Below are 19109 nucleotides of genomic sequence, written 5' to 3'. Positions count from 1 at the left end.
CCTCAACTGGAAAGCTTTAATCATGAGAACCCAGCATGGTTTTCTGCTCCTACCCTTGAAGTAGAAGGCTTTTTTTTTTTTTTTTCCTTTTCTCTTTACTTAGTAGTTGTTAGTTTTTACCTCTGTCCAGGAGGATAACAGTGTTCCTCTTTCCATCTGTAGCTTCAAATTTTTGTTTCTTATAAGACAAGGAACTGGAAAAGGTTTGTGATTTGCTCGCAGAGGTAGCTACTCCTTTCTACCAAGACCTGTAACTACCAAGAGACTTTCTCTGATCTCCTGCCGAGTTCTCAGTCTTAATTATGAGTGTCTAGTGGAGGTTTGTAGAGAAAGCCTGCAAGCTGATGTGAACTCTCCTTGTGTCTGCAGCTGATAGGTTTCTGAATTGTCATGCTAACCCACACTCAGGTATTAACGTGGAGTTGAATATACCTGAATTCTTTTTACCCACTTGTATTGTGGCTTCGTCTTCTTTCCGTCCTCTTCCATGTGTGACCTACTGCTTATGTCTCATATTTCTCCTTGGCATCTGTCTTTCCTTAAGATTTCAAGCTAGATGATTATTCTACAACCATAACTTTCTAAATGGATTCAAGAATAATTACAGTTTTGTAGATTATTTGGCTTTTTCTTGTTTACAGTGGGAGTGATAATTTTTTCCAGTTTCTTCATCCTAGACGGAAGCTGAAATTCCTCTGTAATTAAATGTGCTGTTTTGCTTAAATGTTTCATTTAAGAAACATTTCAATATTACAGAAAAGTTGCAGGTATAGTCCGTGAATTCCTGTTGTGTACCCTTTACCTAATTCACCAGTAATTAATATTTTGCCAAATAGGCTATATCACTATCTTCCTGCATTTGCATATTATTATTGTTACTGGCTATTTAAGAATAGTGTGCCCTAAGCTCATGACTGTTCACCCTGAACATTTCAGTGTCCTTTTTTTAACTTGGTAGTAAATGAAGAACTTTATGTCACAGTTACATACTGTTATTATAATATGCATCTGTAATTTGTATTCATTAAAATTTCTTTCTATAGGTGTCATTAATGGGATTGGAAATTTTAAGTGCCTTTGTGGACAGATTATCAACACGATTTAAGTCCTATGTAGCAATGGGTAAGTTAATTTTATTTACAAATTATTATAGTGTTTGACACACTGACTTTTTCATAGTTTTTTTTTTTAACAAAATTAGTTCTCTGTAAATGCACAAGTGTAATTGTATACAACTCAGAGATCCACTACATAGCATTTTAATTTGCTGAGATATAAAAGATTTTTTTTTTTGACATAAAAGATTTTAAGCCTATTTAAATAAATATGTTTCCTTTAAGACAAAAACAAAAGCAAAAAAATTACTGAATATACATCTAACAGATTTTTACTTCATACTTCAAATTTTTTTACTGTGTCTTTTTATTTTTTTGTAACATTAATAATTTATAACATAATTTGCAGCATCACTTTTCAGCCTTATCTGTGGTGAAGGACTAGTTTTTTGATTGCTAGTCTATTGCAGACCAGTATTTTATAAAATACAATACAAATAAATTAGAGCACAACTAAATGAAAAAAAAACCACAAGGTTCAATTTTTTATTGTGAGCATCAACAAATGTAAAATTTACTTTGGTCACATTGTTTCCAAACCTTGTTTTAGAAAAACTCACTGTCTTGACCTCAAGATGTTTGTAAACTGGCCCTGGGCTGCCGGCCATACTCTGAGCAGCACTTCTGGAGCGTTTGCAGTCCAGAGTGCTGTGCTGGTATCACGCTTGTGTATGGTAGTTAGATGGCAGAGTGGGCTTTGACTTACCTTCTCAACCTAAGTGACTTTTGGAGTGCTTCAATGAGTGGATTTGGTCCTATTTTATAGAAATGTATTTAAGGGTAACCTCAGATGTTTGTGATTTCTTTTATGGATTCAGTTAATGCCTCAGAGTGTATCATCACCCTTATCTTCAAATTATCTTTTGTCAGCTTCATGTTCAGTATGCTACTCAATTCTGCCAATTTATGCCTTTATTTTTACTGCCTCTCCTTTCAACAGTATCTTAGTAACTGTCCCTGTCTATACTATTTCCTTTTTAATCAATACCTGGTTCCTATTCAATCTTTGTATGAATAGCTTCTGAAAAGATGGTTTTTGAAACTGTCAGTCTCCTGGTTAAAATCCTATGATAGATGTTAACATGTGTTACTTGCTTATGTTTTATCTTAAAGTATTTTGAATTAACATTTAGGACGTTTTACATAAAAATTCATATTTGCAGCTTGACTTGAAAAATTGGCCAATGCAGGAACCCTGATCTTCTTTCCATTCCCACATATGAATATTGGCAGAAGTTCTGCTGTAGCTTCCTCTCTGTCTGGGTCATGAGCTTTCCAATCCTTAAGTTCCTCCCATCTCCTCTTATCTCCTCATAACTGGAATTTTGGTTATAATACACAGAGGTTGGAATACTGCAGTTCTCAGATCTGGTTCATTTTTGGTGTTTCTGGTACCTCCTTGACTGTAGGCATCTGAACTTGTGACCCCTGCCCTATAAGTTGTTGCAGACAATATTTCAGGATTCAGAGTAATTCTAGGTATTCCATAGCTCACTTATTTCTCACACATAACCAGATGGAGTTTGACGTATGTGCTGACTGCTTGAATTTAGGTACTGTGGAAGTATTAGGACCAGAATCCTCATTTGCTGCCTCCCAGGACCATCCTGTTTTCAAAGCTTACTTCTGATTTTGCTGTCCTTGGAGTTTCAGTCTTCTCAGCCCATATGACTCTTCTCCACCTCAGCAGCCTTATTTATCTGTGATCGTCAGTAAATACTCTCCACTTTTGTTAATCAAAAACTTGCTCACTGTTGTTAGTTCTGGCTTAGCTTGTTGATGCCTCTGCTATGCTGTTATTTCTCTTTCAAATCCTCTCTTCTCCAGGGTCCTTCCTTTCTCTTTTAATGATTTACTTCTGATTTCAGTATCTGGGAGCTTTGCAGATTAATTTCACCCAGTACTGAATTTTTCTTTACTTCATGATTCTATACCCTTAAAAATTAATTAATTACATTAAGTTGTTTTTGTTGGTTAGTGTTTTTTGTATGTATTTCCCACATATCTGCATAGTCTAATATGTGTAGCTTTTTATCTGTCAATCTCTTACTCTTTTTGTTTACCCCTGTGCATTTACTGTTAGTGTTGCTTTTGCTTAAAACCCTAAGTGTTCATTATTGTTCTTAGTGAAACATGAGCTTGTTATTACTTGAGAGTCAGTGTGATATAATAGTAATATTTCATCACAGTTTTGCCACCATTTATTGAATGCCCACTTTTTATCCATTTACTGGGCTTCTCTCCTTTACATAAATGAAAGATTATCCTCAAATAATTATTTCTAATTTGTGTGACAAATTACCTCTACAAGATAGGCTGCAGTGTATCTTTGTGCTCTTAAAGAGAGATAGTACTAGACTAAGAATCCCAGGAGTTGACTTAAAGAATCTGCCTGCAATGAAGGAGACCCGGGTTCGAACCCTGGGTTGGGAAGAGCCCCTCGAGAAGAGAATGAGTACCCACTCCACTATTCTTGCCTGGAGAATTCCACGTCGAACATGACTAAGCAACTAACACTTCCTTGTTTTACTTTGTCGTAAATCTTAGCCAAACCATTTTAGAAGCCTTTCCTTGAAAAGAAATTGAATTAAGTTATGTGCTGGAGGTTTTTTGATAATGTAACCTTTTAGGTATATGTAACTTGATATGAGTGGTACTGTTTTTCTTTTGATACACTTCAGTTATTAACTATTGTTATAGATATTTTTAATCTTTTTATATTAATAGTAAAGTTTTAGGAAAATTGGGATCCATGGTCAGTTTTAGTACCAAAAAGTGTATGGACTCTATTAATGTAATTCATTAATATATTTACATTTTCTTTTGTGACTAGATGTTTTATGGAAAAATTAAATGTTCAAACCTCCCCCAAACACAATTTAATTTAACACTGATTACCAACCTTGGTTGTTTTTTGTCTGTCCCCTACCCGCCACTCCCACCCTTGGCCATGCAGGTTGCAGAATCTTAGTTCCCCGACTGGGGATTGAACCTGGTCCCTTGGCAATGAAAGCAGGGAGTCCTAACCACTGAACTGCCAGGGAACTTTATGAAAACAAAATCCAGTAAAGATATTTAAAGATATTTACAAATCTTAAACAGATAAGTTTTAATCCAAAATGATATTGTAGAAAGTATTAGAACAGTCAGGGTACATGGTCCTCAGTTTTGCATCTTGTAAATGGTTTGCATCTTATATAATGCTAAGAGAATAAAATATACTAACAGCTATGCTTCTATGTTTATACTACCTAATAAAATATACTAACTCTTTCCATGTTTCACTGTCCAAATTCCAGTCTATGACAGATGTATTTATTTGTTTAGCAAGTTCTTTTTGAGAGTTTACAGAGTGAAAAGCTCTGTTTTTCAGTGATTCCAGTGATTATTGATTGCATGTTCATCATGTTGAATAATAAATAATTTGGTGGTCATTATATACAGATCTGTAAGGAACAGTGCTAACCCTTCTGAACGCTTATTATGATCTTGGCACAGGTGCTTTTTTTACCAGTTTTACATATTCTCTCACTCGCCATGTGAGGTATAGACCTAGATCCCTCCTTATTTTACAGACAAGAAAATCTGAACTAAGAGAAGTTTACTATCTTATGTAATTAAATAACCAGTAGAGCTAGAAATAAATCTTCTTCTATTTGACTCCAAGAGTATATATGTTAAAAAGGGATTCTAGTGGAAAAAATTTATGAAATTTTGTTAATAGCTATAAGTCTGAAGTTTATGTAGTGTGAGGTTTTTTGATTTTGTTGTTTATATTTTATAAATTTTAGTTTTTAAATTGAAGTAAGCTCCTGTTTGGGTCAATTTTTTTTTTTGACTGCAGTTTAGGAGATCTCAGTTTTCCCACCAAGCATAGAACCCTGCAGTGTGAACAAGTAGTCTTAACCACTGGACCACCAGGAAAGTGCCTTTATTTTCTTTATGGAGTTAAACTCTAGCGCTCAGGAATGAAGTGTCTATTTTTATTTTCCCATTATTGTTATGTGGTTGTTAACACACACACACACACACACACACACACACACACCTACCCACCCAACACCTCAGGTACAAATAAATGGAATTAATTATGACCATGGTCTAGCAGATTGCTTAAATCCTGGTTTTCACTACTTGCTAATTGTGTGACTTTGATCCTGGTATTTAAAATGCCTCTGGACCTTCTTCATCCAGTGGACCTACTCTATTTCATAGGATTGTTAGGAAGATTAAATGGGATAATTCAGTGCTTCATTTCAGTTCAGTTGCTCAGTTGTGTCCGACTCTTTGCAACCCCATGAACTGCAGCACACCAGGCCTCCTTGTCCATCACCAACTCCCGGAGTTTACCCAAATTCATGTCCATTGAGTCGGTGATGCCGTCCAACCATCTCATCCTCTGTCATCTCCTTCTCCTGCCCTCAGTCTTTCCCAACATCAGGGTCTTTTCCAATGAGTCAGCTCTTTGCATCAGGTGGCCAAAGAATTGGAGTTTCAACTTCAACATCTGTCCCTCCAATGAACACCCAAGACTGATCTCCTTTAGGATGAACTGGTTGGATCTCCTTGCAGTCCAAGGGACTCTCAAGAGTCTTCTCCAACACTACAGTTCAAAAGCATCAATTCTTCGGCACTCAGCTTTCTTTATAGTCCAACTCTCACATCCATCCATGACTACTGGAAAAACCATAGCCTTGACTAGACAGACCTTTGTTGACAAAGTAACGTCTCTGCTTTTTAATGTGCTGTCTACATTGGTCTAAGTTTCCTTCCAAGGAGTAAGCATCTTTTAATTTCATGGCTGCAGTCACTATCTGCAGTGATTCTGGAACCCACAAAAATAAAGTCAACTACTCTTTCCACTGTTTCCCCATCTATTTGCCATGAAGTGGTGGGGCCAGATGCCATGATCTTAGTTTTCTGAATGTTGAGCTTTAAGCCAACTTTTTCACTCTCCTCTTTCACTTTCATCAAGAGGCTCTTTAGTTCTTCACTTTCTGCCATGAGGGTAGTGTCATCTGCATATCTGAGGTTGTTGATATTTCTCCTGGCAATCTTGATTCCAGCTTGTGCTTCCTCCAGCCCACTGTTTCTCATGATGTTCTCTGCATATAAGTTAAATAAGCTGTGACAATATACAGCCTTGACATACCCCTTTTCCTATTTGGAACCAGTCTGTTGTTCCATGTCCAGTTCTAACTGTTGCTTCCAGACCTGCATACAGGTTTCTCAAGAGGCAGGTCAGGTGGTCTGGTATTCCCATCTCTTGAAGAATTTTCCAGTTTATTGTGATCCCCACAGTCAAAGGCTTTGGCATAGTCAATAAAGCAGAAATAGATGGTTTTCTGGAACTCTCTTGCTTTTTTGATGATCCAGAGGATATTGGCAATTTGATCTCTGGTTCCTTTGCCTTTTCTAAAACCAGATTGAACATCTGGAATTTCATGGTTCATGTATTGCTGAAGCCTGCCTTGGAGTATTTTGAGCATCACTTTACTAGCGTGTTAGATGAGTGCAATTGTGCAGTAGTTTGAGCATTCTTTGGAATTGCCTTTCTTTGGGATTGGAATGCAAACTGACTTTTTCCAATCCTGTGGCCACTGCTGAGTTTTCCAAATTTGCTGACATAGTGAGTGTGGCACTTTCATAACATCATCTTTTAGGATTTGAAATAGTTCAGCTGGAATGCCATCACCTCCTTTAGTTTTGTTCGTAGTGATGCTTCCTAAGGCCCACTTGACTTCACATTCCAGGATATCTGGCTCTAGGTAATCACCACTGTGATTATCTGGGTTGTGAAGATCTTTTTTGTACAGTTCTTCTGTGTATTCTTGCCACCTCTTCTTAATATCTTCTGCTTCTGTTAGGTCCGTGCCATTTCTGTCCTTTACTGAGCCCATCTTTCCATGAAATGTTCCCTTGGTATCTCTGGTTTTCTTGAAGAGATCTCTAGTCTTTCCCGTTCTATTGTTTTCCTCTATTTCTTTGCATTGATCACTGAGGAAGGCTTTCCTAGCTCTCCTTGCTACAGTACATAATAATATCTAAGATTTATTAAATGTTTTGTTTTGTCTCTGGCTGTCTGAAGGTGTCAGAACCAGAGTCCCACAATAGCCAATTCTATAGATGTGGGAGAACTTCTCTAGTGTTAACAATATATATCTAAGCATGATGAGAAGAATCGGGGCTTCCCTAGTGGTCCATTGGCTAGGACTCTACCCTCCCAATGCAGAGGACCCAGGTTCGATCCCTGGTTAGGGAACTAAATGCTCCATGCAACAACTAAAAATCCTGCATGCCACAACTAAGACCCAGCACAGCCAAATAAGTAAATAAGAAAAAAAAAATTAGAAAAAAAAAAAAAAAAGATGAGAAGGATTTATATTATTTCAACTGACAGATACTTCAGTTGCCTCATGATTAGGCTTATGATTTTTTTTATGGCAAAGCTTTTGTTTTCTTAAGTAATCATTTCCTTGATTAAGGTTAGATTTTTGGGTCATCATTCCATTTTGCATGGTTGGCTTTTCATTTTCTTTCAGAAAGGATGTGTTTTTTCTTCCCTTAACCATTGTTGATCATTATTATATCAGTTCTGATGGTTACAGTGTAGACAGTGTTACATTGTAGAATAGGTTGGCATCACATTACCTACACATTTAATTGTATGTCTGTAAATGACTAGAGTAGTTAGGCCTCAGCCTCTGTTGCCTCAGTGAAAGGAAACCTGTTGCTGTAAGATCAAAGGAAAAGCAAAAGAAGTTAATATCCATGCTTTTGAACCTGTCGGCTGATGGGAGCAGTAGGTGACCCATTTAATGTTTACCCAGAGTCCTTCACTTTCTAAGTTGTTTACATGTATCTCAGTAATCTGAGGTGAGTCCTGCTCTAGACATTTATGGGTTGAGGAGATAAAGACTACAGAATTAAGTAGCTTGGTCACATACCTGATATCACTACACTCAGTGATAGTGGTGATTTAAGGGATTACAGAAAGATAATTTTGACTATGAGGTGTTTTTACCCTACGGGCTGAGTTTATAGCCCATCACTTCAGTTCTAGCCACCTTTCCATTTGCTCCTTCCCAACCCCCAACACATATCATTGCTTCACAGTGCTTTGTTGATTTATAGGTATGGAAACCTGTTCTGTGAAAACTCTCTAGCCTTCCTTTCCAGCCTTCTTTCATGGACTAGTGCCAGAGAAGGACCTCAGTCTCATGGACCAGGCTTTGTTTTTGTCGTTTTGAGTAATACATTGTACATCTAGAAGAACACATATCAAGTATTTAAGGAATAATTGTAAAACCAACACCTGCCTATGCCCAGGTCTTATAACTAGAACTCTACCAGTTCCTTATAAGCGCTTTCTGCATTTCCTGTTGACACCTCCCACTATCTACCAGAGGTGACTATTGTCATGACCTTGGGATAATCATTACTTTGCTGTTCTGTAGAGCTTTACCATCTATATGAATCTCTAGACAGAATAATAGTAAGTTTTGCCTGTTTTTTGAACATTATTAAGTGGATATCATACCGTATGTATTCTTATGAAACTGCTTCTCGGTTATTTTTGATTGGACTCATGGATAGAGAACTTGAAACAGTTTGCTTCATAACTTTTCATTATGAAAATAATTGATGTCTGTAATTTTATAAAGTACAGTTTATAAATGGAGATGAATTATAAATATTTATTCTTTTCTCTCTTCATTTCTCTAGTTATTGTAGCTTTAGTAGACAGAATGGGAGATGCCAAAGACAAGGTTCGAGATGAAGCTCAGACTCTGATACTGAAGTTAATGGATCAAGTAGCACCACCTATGGTAGGCCTACATTTTAAAGTTCAGATTTTGCTAATTGATGATTAACTAACAGTAAAGATAGGTGGTAATCACAGCAAGTTAGTAAAGCCCCAGGGATGTTAAACTTAGAATTTTAAACAGCGAATTATTGCTAATGCTTTAAATAAATTGAAATTTAAGAAAAGTTGTCAGTATTTAACTGCTTGAGTTTTTGCTTTTCTTTTTCTTATTTTCTACTCTCAAGCTTTTTCAAAAAGCTAACTCATAGATTTCAGTGATTTGACAGTGTACTGATTATATTATTTGTTAGGATTTTCTGGTTTTCGCTACCTGCAAATTATATTGGTGTTCGGTAAGTGTTATATGAGTTTCTGCAACCCTTACTGACAGAGGGAGAAAATTTTTATTGTAACAACTGGTTGCTAGTTATATAAGGCATATACTAGATGACAGTACCTGTGTTTTATGAATATGGTAGAAAATAATTGTTCTTACAGATGTATTTTGAAAGAGGAATAAAGAATAAATTGACATGTAAACAAATATTTAAAGAGTAGCTCACTTTTAGTGGGAAAAAAACCAGTTTACAAAATACAAGATATGTTATTTAAAGTACAATATAAGAATTGTATTATTTATATTTTATTAAAAAAATCTGGAGTATTGAGTTGTAAAAGTAGACTTCCTCAGTTTTTTAATACCCTAGAATATAAAGATATAAATATGTGTGCAAGTCCTTATTTATAACTTGGTGAGTATTCTTTGATGCTTGCTTAGCAATTTGAATTTTAACTTGTTTTTGACATGCTTTTGTTATAATGAGTACTATAAAGGGCATCCTTATTTCTTTGGACATAAACGTAAGTATAGAGAAGTATTCCAGACGTGGTGTTAACAGGTCAGGTTATTCACATTTAAGAGGTTTTTTTTTTTGGAAACTTGTAAGTTACTCTCCAGAAAATTTGGCAGAGAGAAATAATATTAGTAGAAATTGAATACAGAGTCCACGGAGAATAGAGTCCAGGAAGAGGCATTTGTATGTATGTATGTGTGAGAGTTTGTGTATATGTCTGTATGTACACATTAGTAAATGGTAAGAGTGGTGTTTTCTTAAAGCGTGGAGAAAAGACTGATTGGGACAGTTGGCTATATGTTTGGAAAAACACAGCTCAATTCCTTCTTATAACAAACCCACGTAATTGTTTTAGATTGTTTGTATAGGTTTATCTATGCTTTTTCAAAAAAAAAAAAAGATTACTGGGTGGGTAGCAATAGAATAATTTGCCCAAATGTGTTTCTATATTTGGAAACATGTATCCAGTGTTAAAAGGAAAACAGCCTGAATTATAAAATGTTGAAAAAGCCTGTTCCTTGTGACAGTCTGTACTAGTTGCTAGGCAACATTGGACCTTTTAAATGCTGACAGTACTCTGAGGCTTATAATGGTAGCATTGTTACTGAAGGTTTCTAAAGCTTAGAAGAATTTATGTGTCCTTGGAAGGGCTAAGGTTTTTAGGTATTAGACACAATTTTTCCAAGAATAATTGAAGTCTAAAGTGAAAGATACAAAATCAGAATAAAAAATATGACTAAGATATTAAAAATGGGTTAGAGCAGCATCAGTGCAAATTTGGTTTAAAAAAGCTTGTAGAGAAGTGAACAGTCCATGGGAAAGTTTAGTTATTAGTAAGGCTGGTAGTAAGGTTGAGAGTAGATAAAAGATTATAACATGAGTAATTTAATTTTTTGTTATACATGTTTACTTTTCTTTCAAATAGTACATTTGGGAACAGTTGGCTTCTGGTTTTAAGCACAAGAATTTTCGATCTCGAGAAGGCGTGTGTCTGTGTCTTATTGAAACATTAAACATGTAAGTTTTATGATTATTGGAATATGTTTTTCATTTTTCTAGAAAAAACATTGTATTGATTTCACAAAGCTCAAGGCAAGCTATAGAAGTAACAGATTTTATTTTTTATTTTTTTAAGTAACAGATTTTAAATAGTTGTTAACTGATCTCTGGCACCAGAATTTTTATCTTATTTGCTAGCTTTATCTGCTAATTTTTTTGTGTGAAAGTTATCTCTCATGTTGTTAATTAAAAATTGTCAGTCACTGATGAGAAGTTTCTCTTTTTCTCTTTAGTATGTTAAGAGTTGCCGCCCAAAATAGATGGTCATGTAACAAATATGCTGGTAGAACTTAGAATCTACTTCTGTTCTGGACCCAGTTTGGAGTTTTCTCTAACTCTTGTGGTATTTTAGCTGTTGTAGCCAATTTCCCCAGCCCCTTTTGCCAGTTGGCCCTAGGCTTTCTAGAGCAGTGCAAGTGGTTACCAAAACCATAGACTGAGGAAGACTCCCCCAGGTAATCATACTGTGAAGCTGGCAACAGTATGCAGAGATCTGACAGCGCAGATGCCACAGAGCTCCAGTCTGAAGAAATCGTAAACTAAAGCATTTGTTCTCTTTCTGTGCAGCGAGATAGGTAATATATAGGAGCTTTCACTTTTTTCCGTAGTTACTTCCTTTTCTCTAACTACACCTCTGTTTTATTTCCTTTACTCCTCTGGGCCTTCTGCCATCTAGAGCTTGTAAGTGCGTTCAGTCTGCACAGCTTTTGTGGTTTTTGGCTCCCTTATCGTTTGCTTTCAACCCATGACCTCATCAAAATATTAATAAGCATAAAGAAACATCTTAGTGGAATGCAAATTTGTGTGAGACCCAGAGTCTTAAAAAAAAAAAATCAGTATTTTAATACAAAAGTTCAAATTTTCTGAGTGATTGATAGGTTGCTAGGTTTAAGAGTGCCATTGGTTGAACATTTTGCTCTGTTGGATCATGTGTTGACAGTTTTCATTGTCAGTCATGATTATTCAACTTTACATATCTCACATTGTTTAGAATTAGTTTTTGCTTGTGTCTCATACCTTTCATGTTTTAATGATGTATGCTCATGCCTCCACCATATTTGTCTTAATGAAGACAGACAAGAAAGTATAACAGTATTTTGTTTACTGTGTAATTAAAACCAAATTCTCTTTACTTTTTTTTTTTTCAAATTATATTTAGTTTTGGGGCTCAACCACTAGTCCTCAGCAAGTTGGTACCACATTTGTGTATCCTGTTTGGAGATTCCAACAGTCAGGTAAAATTTTATTTATATTCAAGCACTAAATTTACATTCAGTTTTTTTGCCTCCTCTTGTTTTCTAGTGCTCTTATTCCATGTTTAAAAAAGAAGAGAGAGGGTGAAGGGGGGTGGTAAAATCAAGATTACACTTCTTTTTTTTCTTTCAAAATCCACCACATTTAGTTTTTAAGAACATATTTTATTCACAATGTCACTTAAGTTTGTTAACTGTTTGGCTAGTATTAAGGATAGATGGGACTTAAAGGATAATTCTTAAGTTGGAAAGATTGAGTAGCAAAGAACCTGGATTGCCTTCTGTAGTCCTCCTATGAGCTAATTGTGAGGACAATTGTCAGCTTCCTTTTCATTCCTGCACAACAGTAATTTTTGCAGCAGTCATAACCCTGCTTGTGCCAACGGTGTATCACTTGCTGGAGATTTCATCCCCTGAGCTGCAAATACTGTAGACATAATACAGGAATGTGCTCTGGAACTTGTCCCTTGTGGTGGAGTTGAATCTTGACTGTAACTCTTGAGCACAGCTTGGGGATTTGGAATGACCCTGATTTAGGTTCCCCTGCTTTTAGGCTGTCGCTCTTCCTATAGAGGTTTGTAGAGAGGTCTGCTGTCTCTTTATTTCCGTTTCAGCAGTGAGCTGTGCAGAGGAACTAAAAGCTGTCTTCCACATTCCTGTGTTTAGGCCACATTTATTTTTTCTCTTCATTGTGGTAAAATATTCAAAACATGAAATTTACCATTTCAACCATTCTTAAGTGTAGAGTTAGTTCACTGGCAGTAAATACATTGGCATTGTTGTGCAGCCATCACCACCAGCCATCTTCAGAGATTTTCCATCTTCCCAGCTGAAACTCTGTACCCGTCAAACAGTGACTCCTCATTTCCCCCAGTCCCTCAGCTCCCGGCAGCCATGTTTTACTTTCTCTCTGTATGAATTTGATCAGTCATCATGTGGAGCCAAATGGTATTTATCCTTCTGTATCTGGCATATTTCACTTAGCATAATGTCTTCAAGGTTCATCCATGTTGTAGCATGTGTCACGATTTCCTCCTTTTGCTTTTTAAGGCTGAATAATATACACCACATCTTGTTTATCTATTCATCCATGGATAGATATTTGGGTTATTTCCCCTTTTTGTGAATAATAATGCTGTGAGCATTGGTGTATAATTATCTGTTTGAGTTCAGATCACGTTTCTAAAAGGCAGTTTTATTCCAGGAAAATATGTTAACTGTGATAATGATTTATATTATCAGTTCTTTATACAATCTTATTACAAGTAGAAGCTTTTTCAAAAGTCACATTTATTTAGATGCTTCTTAGATTTCTGTAAAACTTTTACAAGGTTTCTCTAGACGTTTCTGGCAGATCTTCTTGGTTTTTATTAATGACCTAATGTAGTCTCCCAGGGGTTTAAAGGCATTAAAACCAACTTGGAGCTTCAAGTTGGTCCGTGAATGTAATGTTATCTTGAGGTAAAGTATTTTATTGTATCTTGTATTTTTGTTTTTAAGTTCTGAATTATTTGGCAGGTTAGAGATGCTGCAATATTGGCTATGGTGGAGATTTATAGACATGTGGGAGAGAAAGTGAGAGTGGACCTTTATAAGAGAGGAATTCCCCCTGCTAGGTAAGTATTACTAAATTTATTTTTTTGTCACTGGTTTTAAAGGTTTTAGTTTCATGTGCTTATTTAAAATAGGTTTAATTTTCTGGACTGTCATTATATTCAAAATATATAAAAGGATACATAGGTTATTCAGTTCAGTTACTTAGTCATGTCCGACTCTTTGCGACCCCCCACTGTGGCACGCCAGGCCTCCCTGTCCATCACCAACTCCTGGAGTCTACCTAAACTCATGTCCATTGAGTCGGTGATGCCATCCAACCATCTCATCCTCTGTCATCCCCTTCTCCTCCTGCCTTCAATCTTTCCTAGCATAAGGGTCTTTTCAAATGATTCAGTCTTCACTTGCCAAAGTATTGGAGTTTCAGCTTCAACATCAGTCGTTCCAATGAACACCCAGGACTGATCTCCTTTAGGATGGACTGGTTGGATCTCCTTGCAGTCCAAGGGACTCTCAAGAGTCTTCTTCAATGCCACAGTTCAAAAGCATCAATTCTTCGCCGCTCAGCTTTCCTTATAGTTCAACTCTCACATCCATCCATGACTACTGGAAAAACCATAGCCTTGGCTATATGGACCTTTGTTGGCAAAGTAATATCTCTGCTTTTTAATATGCTGTCTAGGTTGTTCATAACTTTCCTTCCAAGGAGTAAGCGTCTTTTAATTTCATGGCTGCAGTCACCATCTGCAGTGATTTTGGAGCCCAGAAAAATAAAGTCAGCCACTGTTTCCACTGTTTCCCCATCTATTTGCCATGAAGTGGTGGGACCAGATGCCATGATCTTAGTTTTCTGAATGTTGAGCTTTAAGCCAACTTTTTCACTTTCCTCTTTCACTTTCATCAAGAGGCTTTTTAGTTCTTCACTTTCTACCACAAGGGTGGTGTCATCTGCATATCTGAGGTTATTGATGTTTCTCCCAGCAATCTTGATTCCAGCTTGTGCTTCCTTCAGCCCAGCGTTTCTCATGATGTACTCTGCATGTAAGTTAAATAAGCAAGATGACAGTATACAGCCTTGACACACTCGTTTTCCTATTTGAAACCAGTCTGTTTTTCCATGTCCAGTTCTAACTGTTGCTTCCTGACCTGCATACAGATTTCTCAAAACGCAGGTCAGGTGGTCTGGTATTCCCATCTCCTTCAGAACTTTCCAGTTTATTGTGATCCACACAGTCAAAGGCTTTGGCATAGTCAGTAAAACAAAAGTAAATGTTTTTCTGGAATTCTCTTGCTTTTTCGATGATCCAGCAGATGTTGGCAATTTGATCTCTGGTTCCTCTGCCTTTTCAAAAACCAGCTTGAACATCTGGAATTTCATGGTTCATGTATTGCTGAAGCCTGCCTTGGAGAATTTTGGGCATTACTTTGCTAACATTTGAGATGAGTGCAATTGTGCAGTAGTTTGAACATTCTTTGGCATTACCTCTCTTAGGGATTGGAATGAAAACTGACCTTTTCCAGTTCCGTGGCCACTGCCGAGTTTTCCAAATTTGCTGGCATATTGAGTGCAACACTTTCATAGCATCATCTTTTAGGATTTTAAATAGCTCTCTTTTCAATAAGTAGTGATGTGAGTCGGATTTCCACATGTAGTAAAATAAAGTTTAACTTCTTCCTCAAACCACATCCCAAAATTAACTCAAAATGTATCACAGAACTAAGTGTGAAATGATAAAACTTATAGAAAATGCTAGGCAATGGTTTCTTATATGTCACACCAAAAGGATAAGCAACCAAAGGAAAAAGATAAGCTGTACTTGATTAAAATTAAAAACGTGCTTCACGGGACATCATCAAGAAATCGAAAGAAAGACCCACATAATAGGAAAAATATATACAAATAATACATCTCATAAAAAACATATGTCCCAAGTATATGAAGAGTATATAATAAAGAACTCTTACAGCTCCACAGTAAAAGGACAGATGACCCAATTTTAAAAACAGGCAAAGGATTTAAATAGACATTTTGTCAAGGAAGATACACAAGTGGCCAGTGAACACATGAAAAGATACTCAGCATCATTAGCCATCAGAGAAATACAAGGTGATACTACTAAGATGACTAAAATTAGAAGATAGACAATAATAGGTGTTGTTGAGGATGTAGGGCAATTAGAAGGCATTGTCTGTGGGAATGTAAAATGGTATAGTCACCTTGGAAAACAGTTTGTAGTTCCTCGAAATGTTAAACAGAATTACCATATGATCCAGCAGTTCTACTCCCAGCTATATACCCAAGAGATGTGAAAACATATATCCACGCAAAAGCTTGTGCACAGAAGTTCATAACAACATTATAAACATTCATAATAGCTAAAAAGTCAAAATGTCTCACATCTCCACGTGTTGGTAAGCTGATGGATAAACAAAACAGAATATATCTGTGCAATGAACTACTTGGCCATGAACAAGAATGACTGATAAATATTATAACATAGATGAACCTTGAAAATATTGTTAGTGCAAAAAGCCAGCTATATTGGATGATTTCATTTATATGAAATGGCTAGATATGGCAAATCTATAGAAAGGAGGTTAGATTAATGGTTGTATAGTACTGAGAAAATTGGGGAGAGTGACTGCTAATGAGTATTGGGTTGTTTTTTTGGATAATAATGACATTCTGAAATTGATTGTGTACATCTCTTATCTTTACATTAAAAGCCATTGAATTGTACACTTTAAAGGGGTGAATTGTATGGTATGAATATTTTCTCAGTAATTGGCTGATACAGAAAAGAGATTATATTCTGAGATACGTAATGCTCTCTTTCATGTTGTATTTGTGATTTATTATTATGACTCTAAACTTATATGTGGACTAAAGATAGAGTTTCTTTTCCAGTTCCATCCTAATGCTTTATTGGTCTCTATCCTTACCCTGAATCAGAAGCTTCCAGAGCTTTACATACCTCTATCCTTTGGCCTTCTAAGTTGCTTTTGGATATTCCAGCCTCTATTGTATTTGCCTTCTGTTACATTGCCTAGTTTTTTTCTTCCTGAATTACTTAAAAGAGCCTAGTTTCTTCCTTCTTCCCTTACATTGTTTCCTCATTTTCCATCAGATTATGTAGCCTCCATTTTGAATAAGGTTGTTTTTCTAAATAGTTATATTATTATTTTCTAATAGCCTTTCATTATTTATTCCTGTCTTTCTCCCTATTGCTATTATATTTGCTAGTATTTCCTCTTCCCATTAAAGCTGCCTGTATGTTCACTCCTTGCTGTTTTATGTCTCCCACCTCAATTCCTTACCAACCATCTTATCTCTCAGAACTTTCAGCCCTTAGTTTCCTCCTCCCATTTTGCTACTGAATAATTGCATGCTAATTTCATGCTTCTTAACATCTTGTTCTGACTTTTTCCCAAAGAGATTTGTGGCCTGTGTGGTATTCACTCTGAACTCCAATCTTCCAGTTCCTGTTTTCCCTTCATTGGCTCATCTTGTCCACATGTTGTCTGGGCAGCCTGTTTAGTGTCTGCTCAATTCTCTGGAAGATAACTGCTCAGTAGGCTGAAGAGACTTGGTGTCTTTTGACTGAAGTACTTTCAGATTTATGAATATTTATTGAATTTAATGGTTTAAGATGTGTGACTATGAGATGAGTTTAAGGTTTAGAAATCCTGTTATAATAAATTTCTAGGTTTTCAATTGAAAAAAAAAAATTTCTAAACCAAACAGTATCTTCATCCTCAGTTTACAAGTAAAAGATGATAGAATGTGGACTAAGGCTTATAAAGTTTTAGAAGTGAAATTATGAGAGGAAACATGATATGAGAAAAACATTTGGCAGTTAAAGACCTACTTAGATCTCTTAAGTCATAAATTTAAGAATAAATCATAGCATGATATAATATTGGAAAATTAAAAAATAGTGCTGTCAGTATGATCCCATTTTGACCCAAAGAAAATTTATATATAAATATAAAGAATTGAAAAGCAGTCAGTAGAATAAATTCTCTGGGTGGTGGGATTGTGTGTTTTTTGTTTCTATTTGTGTTTCCTAATTTTCTTTTGTAATGAGTATATATTACTTTTCTAATAAGAAACATTTTTAATTAAAAGTTATAGCAGAAATGTAGAAAGTAATTATTCTGAATGTGAGAATTAATAGAGTTGGTATTGAGTTAAAATTTAACATTAGATTATCAGTCACATCAGCATCACTTTAATTTCTGACATTTTGTATTTCATTGTTTTTATGTTTGCTTTAAGTTTCCTTAGTATGATTTTTATGTACTTTAAAAAAATGTCTTGGTGACTGAGTGGGTTCATTGTAAGGTTTGAACTAAAGTATTTTTGATGGGTTTGGAGAGATAATTTTATGATGAAACTATGAAACTGCTTTTTGTAAAAGTTGTCTTTTTTAAAAAAGTGGAATTATAGTAGATGTACAATATTATATAAGTTCTGGGTGTACAACATAGCAGTGAACAGTTTTTACATTCCACTTATGGTTATTCTAGTCCCTGTGTTATACAATATATCCCCGTAACTTATTTATTTTTACATTGTAATCCCCTTTCTTTGAAAGTTAACTTTTTACAACTATACCTGTGAATGTGTAGAGTGCTACCTATATTTGACTCTACCGAATAGATGGGTTTTGTGTTTGCTTTCTATAAGTGAGTTAATTATAAAAGAGAGTTGTATACAACTAACTGAATCCCTGGGATTGTTTTTTCTCAGGGAAGTGGTGAAGGAAATTGTTTCTAATTAAAAGTATATGTAAAATAAACAATTTATTCTTTATTCCCAGATTAGAAATGATATTTGCCAAATTTGATGAAGTGCAAAATTCCGGCGGTATGATTTTGAGTGCCTGCAAAGGTAAGAATAGTTAAGTTAATCCAGATCTCAGACATTGACAGGAATCAGCCATGGAGTTACATGTATTCCCCATCCCGATCCCTACTCCCACCTCCCTCTCCACCCGACTCCTCTGGGTCTTCCCGGTGCACCAGGCCCGAGCACTTGTCTCATGCATCCAGCCTGGGCATCTCAAACATTTCTGAGATTAGGTAGCAGAGTTTTGGATACTAAAAATATGCCTTCAGGTCAACCATTATATCACTGAGTCAGCAGATTTGACTTTGTGGGTTAAAACTTAATTAGGATACAGTAACAAAGTCTTTATATTCTGTTGATCAATACCTGTCCTCTGACTCTTTTGGAATAAGTGAAAATTTAATAATGGGTTAAATGTGTAAAATGGTATTATTCTTTAACTTTATTTTTGGTATCCTCTGTGTGGAAGATACGATGACCCCCTTGTCCTCTGTGTCCTTCTATACATAAAATGTGTTTTATACTCGAGTAATTTTTTTTAACTTATTTTGTAATTGAAGTATAGTTGATTTACAGTGTTGTGTTGATTTCTGCAGTTACTCAGTTATACATATA

General features: G+C 35.8%; 1 protein-coding gene across 5 annotated transcripts in view; it reads left to right on the top strand.

Moving 5' to 3' along the window:
- Nucleotides 1-19109, top strand: part of CLASP2 (cytoplasmic linker associated protein 2) — a 168075-nt gene that overhangs the window by 9949 nt on the left and 139017 nt on the right. For all 5 annotated transcript variants that reach the window (XM_065932944.1, XM_065932948.1, XM_065932947.1 and 2 more), the window contains exons 2-7: nucleotides 1044-1122; nucleotides 8841-8944; nucleotides 10702-10793; nucleotides 11995-12070; nucleotides 13607-13704; nucleotides 18466-18536. In XM_065932944.1, the coding sequence (XP_065789016.1) occupies nucleotides 1044-1122; nucleotides 8841-8944; nucleotides 10702-10793; nucleotides 11995-12070; nucleotides 13607-13704; nucleotides 18466-18536 (520 nt within the window). The remainder of the gene's footprint in view (nucleotides 1-1043; nucleotides 1123-8840; nucleotides 8945-10701; nucleotides 10794-11994; nucleotides 12071-13606; nucleotides 13705-18465; nucleotides 18537-19109) is intronic.

The sequence above is a fragment of the Muntiacus reevesi genome, chromosome 4 (genome assembly GCF_963930625.1).
Source record: "Muntiacus reevesi chromosome 4, mMunRee1.1, whole genome shotgun sequence".
Taxonomy (NCBI): Eukaryota; Metazoa; Chordata; class Mammalia; order Artiodactyla; family Cervidae; genus Muntiacus; species Muntiacus reevesi.
This window is presented reverse-complemented; position numbering and strand designations above follow the sequence as displayed.